The following is a 10,676-nucleotide window of genomic DNA, read 5'->3' as shown; positions in this document are numbered from 1 at the left end:
CTGTTTTACTTTATTGAAATCATTTCTAATCACAGACAGGATCAGCAGCGTGCAGCTGCAGTGAGGTGTTAGTAGAGGAGCTGTGTTTGTGAGCTGTAGTCTGGATCAGGTCTCTGTGGGAGACTCGGGTTACAGTACTTCTGAATATCACACAGCACATTTCTTCAGAATCGGTTGCTGTTTGCTAACATTTGACCTTTGCCCTTTTAGGCTGCCCTTCTGGCGCCCGTCGATGAGGACTTGGGATCTGACAAGAAGCAAACTGGGGGAAGCAGCAGAGTACCAGACTTCCCTCCTCCAGCAGGCCGGGAGATCTTGTTGCGCACCTGTGTGCCGCGACCAGCAGCGTACTCCAAGGCGCTGCCTCAGCGGCTCTTCTGTGTCCTGATGAGGGAGGAGTTTAGGTTGGCCGGAGCCTTTTCCACAGACACGTCCTTCTTTTAAGTCCTGTGAACAATTCACACCTGGGATAAAGATAAGTGAAGGACACAGGATGGAGACTTTCACATAAAACAATAAAGCTGAATTGAACTAAAGTGAATAATTTGAAAATGACTCAGTGTTTTATCAGCGACACGTTACCGCAGCCTTTTAAGATCACTGAACCTGTTACTTCAAAAAACAACATGTAATGTTGAAGGGGACAAAGAGTTAGTTCATGTTTGACACTGATGTTAATCAAAACTTCCAAGATCCAGGTTGAATAAAACAGCATTAGGTGTGTGATTTCACTCTGCTCCACACACCTGCGTGCTCCAATCAGAGACACCAGAGGAACAGGTGATGAATGTGATGGGGAAGCATACGCAGGTGTGACATACAGAGCCGTGGGAATTACAGGACATTATTACTGTTGATATATTCTCAGCGATCAGCTGTTAGTGAAGAGCATGAAAACCTTACTGCACGTCGGTCAGCTCAACTTAGCTCGCTGGATAATTTACTTGTCAGCTTGAAAACATTTAACTTTAACAAAATGTTCACCAACACGGGTCAGTGTAGGTCACTGAGTCATCCTGCACACTAGCCCTGCCCCGCCCACCTGTGTTTATACACCTCTGCAGCCCCTCCTCCTTCAGCCGGGACATTTGTTCTAGCCTTCATTCATAAACTCGGCTTTCTAACATGCAGCTAAAGTTCAGTCTGCATGCTCGACCCACATACTCCTGGTAGCTGAAGTGAAATACTGCTGTGCGTAAGGGTCGGGCGGGTGACCACGTCACCTGGTCATGGGGTAAATGCTGCGGCCGGGTTCAACTCTGACCTGAGGCCCTTTATTTCTCCCTCCCTGCTTTGCTGTCTGGTCTTCATTGTGCTATTAAATACAGACAAAAAAGTTTGTTCTCCTCCTTCCATCACCACCTTTGTTGCATGTAGAAAAGTGTCATATAGAACCAGTCGTTACTTTAATGGTCTGAACTAAACGGTCGGGTGGCGCCAACAGCGACTAAGAATTTTCTGGGCCAACAGGATTTGTGTTTCAGTCCCTGATAAACTGACCCATCCTCTAAAAAACAAAACCCAAAAACTATATTTACAAGATAAATGATCAGAAATAGTAACGACAACAAAAGCACAGGAATCATAGATCCAACGGGACAGGCTCGTTACAATGAAGGAAAACACTGAGCGACTGTTGAGGCCCTTATTAGTCCTACAAAACATAACAGAAATGTTACAATAAAACACAGAGGCCTTTATTGTCACGTCCATCGTACTGTGACTCCTCAGCACATTCATCTCCAATCAGCAGCTTCCTTCACTGACCCAATCACAGGTCTCAGGCCAGCTGTTGTACTCAGGTTTGGATTATTTGCTGAGGTTTTAGATCTCTGGACCAAAGCCTTTAAAAGGAAACAGTTTCTCAGAGGTTACATCAGTAAATATGATCTCACTGTTACAGTGATCATTCACATCTCTGATTAACCTCTGAAGAGACACATTTGGTCCTTAGCGACGCCTCTGTCACAGGCGTCTGTCAGAACAACAGCGTGTGTTTGACACAGTCCATCATGAAGAGAAGCAGTTTTTCTTCTGAATTAGTGAAATAACTGGTCTGTAAATTACAGTAACACGAGTGTCATTGTTAAAACACAGTTTATGAAACACTTAATTTGTTGTGAACTTATTGACAACGTAAACATTTGCTGGTTGCCACTGTAACTGATGACTGTGTGGTCACATGACTGAAAAGTAAACAAATATCACAAAATAAAGAAATGCCTCCAACTTGTGTTACGAGTAGTTAGTGTGCAGAAACACGGCTGCAGGGTCAGCCCTCCCTCCACAGTCGCTCATCAGGCTGGTCGCAGCGCGTTTGCCTGTCTACTGATGTCTGCATGAGCAGAAACACCAATTTGAGTGATGTTATGTAATTCAGGATTCAATCAATGTGTCAGTGTTTGTTACTTTGTTACATTAATTTTTTAACCACGTTATTTTGTTGTGGGATGAACTTCTGCAAACAACAACATATGGCAACAAAAAACAAAACTTGCAGTTGGAATCGATGGAGCTGTGAGATGATGGGATGTCGACTGGTTCACTAACCATTAACATTTGGGATATTAGGATAACAGTAGCGTGTAAACATAAGCAGTGCAAACACTTCCTATAACGACACATTTACAGTCTAGTTTGGGGAAAGCTGAGGAATTAGGGTGAAGAGACGGTGGATGTTTAACCCTCCCTTGGTTTGACAGCTCGCTCAGCCAGCGAGTTATGAATGATGTTCTTGATAGACTCCGCCCCCGCGCCTTCTAGGAAAGTGTGGTGATCTCCCTTGATGACGTGGACCGACACCTCGCCATCACAGACCTGAAGAAAGACGCAGTACACAGTTTGAACATTGGAAGGCTCAGACAGAGTTTATAGAAACACACACAAGCGCACACACGCACAGTGAAGATAAGTACTACAGACTGATGTAAATGTGCATCGGTACCTCGCTGAGCTTATAGTCAGCTCCCAGGTTTTGCTCATATTCGCTGCTGGTTTCGGCGCGCAGCAGCTTCACGCTGCCGTGGTATTTTGCAGTAGGTACATATGCATCAGCAGCCTTTAGCTTGTAGTAGAAGGCGGAGGCTACAAAGTGCAGTGAGTCTCGGTCGATGTCCTTGTGAGCGGAGGTGATTAGGTCCACGGCCACACTGACGCGTGCATTCAGGTCTGACAGCGGGAGCAGAGTCTCCAAAAGCTGTAGGATGTAACCATGGAGACGACTGTAAGTTCATAGCAAACGTTACCGCGTGCTCGCGGAGATATTGTGTCAGGGTCCTGGGACTGGGCGACCCAGGATCCCTGAGCAGTCATGTATTATTATTATTATTATTATTATTGTTGTGTATTTTGGTGTTGCTCCCCCTTCCCTGTGCTTGTGTATATGTGTGTGTGTGTGTGTGTGTGTGGGTGGCTGAGCACTTGTTTATAGGCGGCGTCAGGCCTGGAGGGTGTGGCCCTGCAAGGGGACTGGCCACACCCGAAGCCACACACCTGCTGCTGATCAGGCCTCGTCGGGGGAGCTACTTAAGAGAGTCTTGGAGCGCCCACTGACGCGGGATCATTGCTTGGGACTCCACGTTAGTTACCCAGTTTAGGTTTTGGTCGTGTAGTGTATGCCTGCCATTGTTCAGTGTCCTGACTGCTGCCGCTATTGTTTCCCGCAGGAGGAGCGTGGAAGGCTTAAGGAGCAGCGAGCACCGGGAGTGCAGGCACGGGAGCAGAGAGCACTTGGAGGACACGACACGGGAGTCTGGGGAGAAACACGGGGATTTATTGTTGTTTGATATCACCCTCTGTAAATAAACACTGTCTATACGTAGAGCACCGCGCCTGGGTCCTCCTTCCCCACTCCTTCCACGGTGTGCCATGCCGCACCGTGACATATTGTTGTTTTCAGAAAAGTAAGTGACACATAATTAATGAACATCACAGATCTTATGTATATGAAAATGCAAAATGAAGATGTTTTGATATTCAGGAGTTACAAATGTCAGCTTTCAGTGAGAAACTGTACGAAGGTTTGATTTAACCGCATGTTTTACTTTAGTCTCCATAACAGCTCCAAACATCACATCATTGTTGAGTCAAACCTGCACCACACACAGACTGTGCTGGAACAGCAGCTCCAGACTGTGTTACAGTCACCATCTTTACCTTACAGGCGCCGTGAGGCAAAAGCTCAGGTTGTGTGGCCTTTAACGCTGATGCCACATAAAGGAATACTTGTGTGTGAACCTGTGGGTCAGAGACAGTATACCTTGTTGTATTCAATGCCAGTGAACTGCTGGATGAAGGCACACAAGGCTTCAGTCTCAGCCTCAGACTCGTTGCCGGGTGTTAGCTTGGCTCTGTAGCTCTGCAAATCAAAAACACAGTTAAACCTGTTCACATGCAGATCATGTGACCAGAGCTCATCCTTCAAAACCAACATCACACACGCTATACAGCATATACATGAAATAAAGATGCGCGAGTGTTTCTCTGACCTGTGTGTACGCTGCCACATATGAATGTGAGCCATCAAAGAGAAACAGGAACTCCACAGGCTGATTCTGGGTCTGCAGCTGAGAGCACATTTCAAATGCTACACAGGCACCAGAAGAATATCCAGCGACTCTGTACGGGCCGTCCGGCTGCACCTGCCTGACGCAGCTCACGTAGTAGGCAGCCAGGGACTCAATGCTATCCAGAGGAGCAGCTGCAAAGGAAACACATGAGGGGAGTTAGTTTGGCTGCACAGTGACATAAACAGCTGATGCACAACATGTGAGTGACAAAGGTCTGAGAACAGAACCACAAACTTTTAAACTGTGAAACAAAGAAAACATGAAATCACATCAGGTCTTTGGTTTTCCTCAGGCCATTATGGAGGGAGCTGTATATGTACAAGTGTTTGTAGTTTCACCTTTGAACAGTCAGACTTTCAGCTTTAACACATTTTGCTGTTTAACAGTTACACACGTTTTGATACACATGATTGTGACACCTGGTGAGGACGCACACTCATCATTTGATGACAAGTAAGGACACGTAGTTTCCACGATGGTTCAAAGTGTTGATTTTGTGTTTTAAAGTTTTTCTCTGTGACTGTAAAGTCATTTTAATATGAGCCCCATTATGCTGACAAACCCACGCAGACGATGCACACAGCTCAGCAACACCAACAAGCCTGAAACTCAAATGACATGAAAAGTTATCCATGAGGCGCCAAAACACAACAACAGCTGCAGCAAAGGCTCTTTGTACTGTAAGATGAAGATCCTACAAAAGTAGAAGCCTCACAAACCACATGTAGACTGGTTGTGCAAACTCCCACGGACCCTGCAGTCGAGAGGATAACAAGCTGCTCCAGTGATCATGACCAGGACACAAACTGCTTCCTCCTGAATCAGAGGCCTGACTGACAGACACACCCTGGCATAGAGGAGGCTGAGGAGTGTGACAGTTGGAGCACACGCTCAGGTCTAAGTCTTTAAACAGGGGAACCACCACCCCAGTGTGCCAGTCCAGAGGCAGCATCCCAGAGCTTCACGCAGCGCCGTGTCAGCCAGGACGGCCCTGCAACACCCAGATCCTTCTCATCAGCCTCAGGTCTGTCCTAAATCCTAGCAGGAGCTACCACGACGCGTACCACAAAATGCATCGCACTGGTTCTTCCCAGTAGTTGGAACTGGTTGTCTGCTTGCCAATGAATCCTGCTTATTGGTTCCACTTGTGCTACAATCAGGACGAATTGTAGTGGGTTAGGGTTAGCTGGATATGTGCTGGATATGTGGTGGAGGGTAACTGCAGGAGAAGAAGCTAGTGGGGGAGTAGAGCAGGGGAGGATGTGGGTCCCCGGGGCCTGCTGGAGGGCAAGGGCCATGCCCGATGTGAGTAGCAGCAGGGCCAGTGCGCCCAGGAGCACATCTTTTTCGACCGTAAGGGAGACAGGAGGCCGACTCACTGCCTCGGCTAAATGGAGAGGGAATTTCAGAAGGGCCAGGGCACAAGCATGGACCTTTTTCAGCTGTAAGGGAGACAAGAGCAAGGTGTGACGTAGGTCCCCGGGGCCTGCTGGAGGTCCAGGTCCACGCTCGATTTGAGTAGCAGCAATGGCCAGTGCACCAGGAGCACATCTTTTTCGACTATAAAGGAGACAGGAGGCCGAACAGGTCTCTGACCCTTCAGCATAGACAGGTGGCTGAATGGGCCCCTTGGGCCCTCCAGCCGAGACAGACAGCTCAAACGGGTTCCTCTGACCCTTCAGCGGAGACAGACACCGAACCAGCATGTGTGGAGACCTCTGGCAGTGTGGACACTGGCTGGAGCTTAGTGGCACATTGGCTTGGCTCAGGCAGTGGTATGCAGTCCTCAGAGGGCTGAAAGTGTTCTCCAACACATCCAGCAGAGGACAGAGGACTCTACTAAAAAATCCGACTCTACTAACCTATCAGAGGCTGCTTAAGATCAGAATGCAATCATCTGCAGTTTTCTTCTTAATTAACAATAAACTTAGTGTATATGTACTCCTAAATTTGATGAAAGTGATAAATAATAGACAGCTCTCTCTCTATATTCTGACATTTAACTAATTCAAAAGATATTTCAATATTTATTTATCTAAAACAAAACAAGTTAGAATAGCCTTTATTGTCATTGTACAGAGTACAACGAAATTGGAGTGCCACTCCCTTGGTGCAAGTTTCAATAATAAATATAAATGTAAAATATAAAAAGTACAAAAAAACAATCGTAAGTACTCAAACAATAGTTTGTACAATATATACAGGATAGCAGCATTAATATAATGACAGTATGAATAGCAGCATAATATAATGACAGTGACGGTATGGAATAGGTTCAATTGTATTTGTTCTTATTTACTACGGTGATAGCTCTGGGAAAGAAGCTATCCCTGAATCTGTTTGTCCTGGTTTTATGTGACCTGTACCGTCGGCCTGACGGTAATAGTTCAAACAGTTGGTTGCTGGGGTGAGAGTAGTCCTTGATGATATTGCCAGCTCTGCTGAGGTACCGAGAGTTTGCAGTGACCTCCATGCTGGGCAGAGAGCAGCCAGTGATCTTCTAGTTGCAAGTTCACTCTAAATTGATGTTTAACAGAAAAAAAAAATGTTTTTATGTTTTTTCCCTAAAGTGTATGTAAATATCTGGTTTCAGCTGTGAATATACTGCCCATGAATTGTATAATATAATCGCAGTATAATCGCAGCCTTTGCGGTTAGAAAATTGCACTTGATCATGTCGCGATATTATCGCAAATGCGATATATCGTTCAGCCCTAATCTAAATGCTCTTTATGTGTGTAAAGAGTTTATCTTCTAACCAGGATTCAGTTCATTTTAATCCTTCAACTTAAACATGAAAATAACAATGTCTGCCTCAGTTTTACCATATCTAAATCATCAAACACCCCAAAAGTCCTAAAATGATCCTAAACCCATTTCAACTTAAACCTTAAATCCCCCCTTTATTTTGACACATTTCATGTGTCAAAATAATGTACAAAACTAAAAATGCTCAGTTTTCCCCACTCATGATCCAATCTATGTCATGAAAATGAACTTAAAACAGAACAGTCATCAGTCATGTGCTTAGCCTTAGTCCAGTCTTTACCTCAGTGTCCAGTTGGTCCAACCTTAGTTCAGTTCGTCCGTCCAGTCACCGTCCATTCATACGTATTCACACCAGGTATTTCCTCTTTCTTGCCGAGACAACAAGAAACTGTTCCTCTTTCACAGTTGCGAGTAAACATAACTAACCTCTCACCTATAAATGATTCTCTCTAACTAAGTGTGTGTGTGTATATGTCGTCCTCAAATGCTCTCTCATCTCACCCGTTGCACTTCTGACCTTCCACCAGACCAGAGGCTCATCAAATAGCCTCGTCTAACCTGCTCCTCAGAATAACTTAGACTCTGCTTTCATTAATGCAAACTTTCTGCAACTTAGTCTTTCTGAAAGACACACACTGTTTAAACCTCTGAATGCAATATCAATGCTGCAGATTATATTATTAATGCAATGGTGACGATGACGATTATTTAACAATAGCAGTAAAATAATTTCCCTGCTCCACACTCCCTCTCTCGACCTCTGGTACACCAGAGGTCGCAATACATTGTGTCCTCGCTCTGACCCTCTCTTGTGGTCCATCCGGCCTCGGGCCTCCAGGATCCTCACCCCCTGTGGTCGCCGAGATCTTCTGCAAAGGAAACAAAACACCTTTTCCTGCATCTCCCTAACTTATCATAGTTGGGACTCTTTAATCAAAAGCCTTATCCTAATTATGTTCTTGACTTATAGACTTGTATTTATATATATTCTTCAACGTTACTCATCATTTTACCACTCTCTTAAAACGCTGACACTAACTTCATTTTAAAACCTCACATTTCCTATGTTATAACCTGTTTTTGATATAGCCTTTTTATTTCATTTTGCTCCTTTTAATGTAACAATAAATTATAATTCTAGTTTATCAGACTTAATCAAAACCTATGCTTTCCTTCCTTTGGTCCTTCTTTAAATCAGAACATTTTGTCTTCTGAAAGTTTTATTTCTGCTTCTGCCAACATGTTTAGTTAACGAGCTCGACTGGACAGAAACAATCACAACTGCTGAACCTGCACTGTGCTCATGGTTAAAATTCCACAACATTTTGTCTTCTGAATATTGTATTTTTGCTTCAAAACTGCTTCTAGCACAACAAGAGTCAGCGGAGGCTGGAATGACAACAACAACAACAATCTTGTGCTTAACATAAAACAAAAAATAACACAAGTAACAAAAACAACACAAGTAACTTAAAAAAGCTTCAGTCCACATTTCAGTTAGTTGAGCTCGCTGTTGCTCCAGAGGAGGCCCTCAGCTGGCGGGGCTGGAGCCGAGGCCCCGGGGATGCTGCTACGTGTCGCGCTGCTCTCCAGCTCCACTGGCTGGTCAAACACAGTCATTATCGAATAATTGTCCACCATGAGGCCCGACGGGTCGTCCGACTGTCCAGGAACTTTACCAAGGGTATAGTTCTTCCATGTGACATTATCAGTGCACACCTGCCACGGAGAACCTCTGAGGGCAAGTGCTCTTTCAGCCTGCACGTCTGCCCATTTGCGCTCCTCACTTCTCTCCGAGTCCATCGGTGAGGAGTGTTGCATCTGGTCCAGCAGCATACTCACAGTATATATGGGCTGCTGCTGCTGCAGAGATGTGCTGGCCTCTGAGCGCTCTGTCTGTGTGTAGATGGAGCAGAGCTGGAACAGCTTCTCTCTGGTTTCCTGAGGGGGGGGATGCTCCATGTCATCCAGGACTAGCTGGATCAGGTGAGGTGTGCTGATGCAGGGGGCATCCAGACATGCAGAGAGAAGCTGCTGCCACCTCAGCTTGATGCGGTCGATGAAAATCCTGTCCTTCATTCTGGCTTTCTTCTGCAACCTTGTCTCAAAATGATATTCAATTTTGTTGTTGTTGCAGAGGAAGACTTCTGAAATCCATGCAGAAATATAGAAACACCTGTGACCGTTGGGCTCTTTGCTGAGCAGCTTCAGTTCCACAAAGAGCTTCTCCAGGAAGAGGTGAATGAAAGACGAAGAGTTAAGCATCTTTAGCAGGGGCAGCCAAAAGCGCAGGAAGGTTTGTGGGACTCTGGGCTCAGTGGGACTGGCACTGTCAGATGTTGCACAGCCTAATGCTTCCAGCTGCTCCATGGTAGGAACAAGAAAACCGTCTTCCAGCAGCACATCAATCAACAGCTCCCTGGACCCCAGTGCAAACTGCTTGATCTCACCCAGCAACGAACTCATGTCTGCTAAGGGGGCCTGCCACAAGCTCTTCCCCTTGTCTTCAGGAGACCCATCATCAAAAGCTTGGTACTGGTCCTTCTGAAAAGAGATCAGCAGCTCCCGAGCGTTTCTGCAGGCATCCACTTCTTTCTGCCTGGCAACGAGCTGCTCATCGGGGCCTCCTCCCAGCTGTCTGGACCAAAACTCCTGCTGGAGCCACTCCAGGGCCACCTTACATCCCTTTCGGCACCATTTCAAAGAAGGAAGAGTCCCATGCATGATTTCGTGCCTCAGATCCACCACCCACTCGGGGATGTTCAAGTTTCCAGCCAGTTGCCTCAGCGGCCGGGCCTTTCTCCCCTGCTGGCGATCCGTGATAAGATTAACAAATCTTACCAGGGCCGTCCCGTACATCAGGGTCAAGTCATCTCCGGTAAGCTGTCCGGACCGGTCCCGCACCTGGCAGCGCACGAGGTCTGCTGTGCAGTCCACGGCCACGGGAAAACTATTAGCGTACCTGGCCCTCCAAGCCGATATCCTCTCTAACGCAAACCTCTGCAGAGAGGAGTCCATCGAGTAAAGGTAGTCCCGAACCTGATCCCACTCCGCTTTGTTAAGCCAGGCTACCACATGGCGTGTTTTCTCAGAGCCCTTTTTATTCATTGTGCGCGCTCCGGACCTCACGCTCAATCTCTCACTCACCGGGAAAAGCCGCTCGCCTCACGCAGAGACCACTCGCAGATTTATATGACAGAGGACCGCGTTCAGAGCTTCGAGTTTTACAGTTGCTTGTCGCACAGCAACCAGGAAATGACGCTAACGTTTTCTTCGGCTTCGTTTGTGGCTGACGTTCACCCTGCGGGCACGCTGACGCCACCTGCTGGATTGGAGGAT

At 46.4% G+C, this 10,676-nt stretch overlaps 2 protein-coding genes across 2 annotated transcripts; both read right to left on the bottom strand.

The window, feature by feature from the left end:
* Positions 1 to 2,607: 2,607 nt before the first annotated feature.
* LOC146623969 (fatty acid synthase-like) lies at positions 2,608 to 4,607 on the bottom strand. Its single transcript, XM_085363556.1, has 4 exons — positions 4,488 to 4,607; positions 4,259 to 4,357; positions 2,945 to 3,196; positions 2,608 to 2,817 (listed from the first exon to the last, which is right to left on the bottom strand). Exons 1-4 carry the CDS (start codon positions 4,575 to 4,577, stop codon positions 2,680 to 2,682), a joined length of 579 nt encoding a protein of 192 aa, XP_085219682.1. The 5' UTR covers positions 4,578 to 4,607; the 3' UTR covers positions 2,608 to 2,679.
* Positions 4,608 to 8,834: 4,227 nt separating this feature from the next.
* On the bottom strand, positions 8,835 to 10,445 carry LOC146623968 (ribosomal biogenesis protein LAS1L-like). The gene has a single exon (XM_085363555.1). It carries the CDS (start codon positions 10,443 to 10,445, stop codon positions 8,835 to 8,837), a length of 1,611 nt encoding a protein of 536 aa, XP_085219681.1.
* Between the last annotated feature and the right edge of the window lie 231 nt (positions 10,446 to 10,676).

Source organism: Diplotaxodon limnothrissa, linkage group LG10, assembly GCF_057381915.1.
Source record: "Diplotaxodon limnothrissa isolate DT_005_m linkage group LG10, D_limnothrissa_male_GT1.1, whole genome shotgun sequence".
NCBI classification, from domain to species: domain Eukaryota; kingdom Metazoa; phylum Chordata; class Actinopteri; order Cichliformes; family Cichlidae; genus Diplotaxodon; species Diplotaxodon limnothrissa.
Note: the sequence above shows the minus strand (reverse complement) of the source record. Positions and strands in the feature narration are given on the sequence as shown.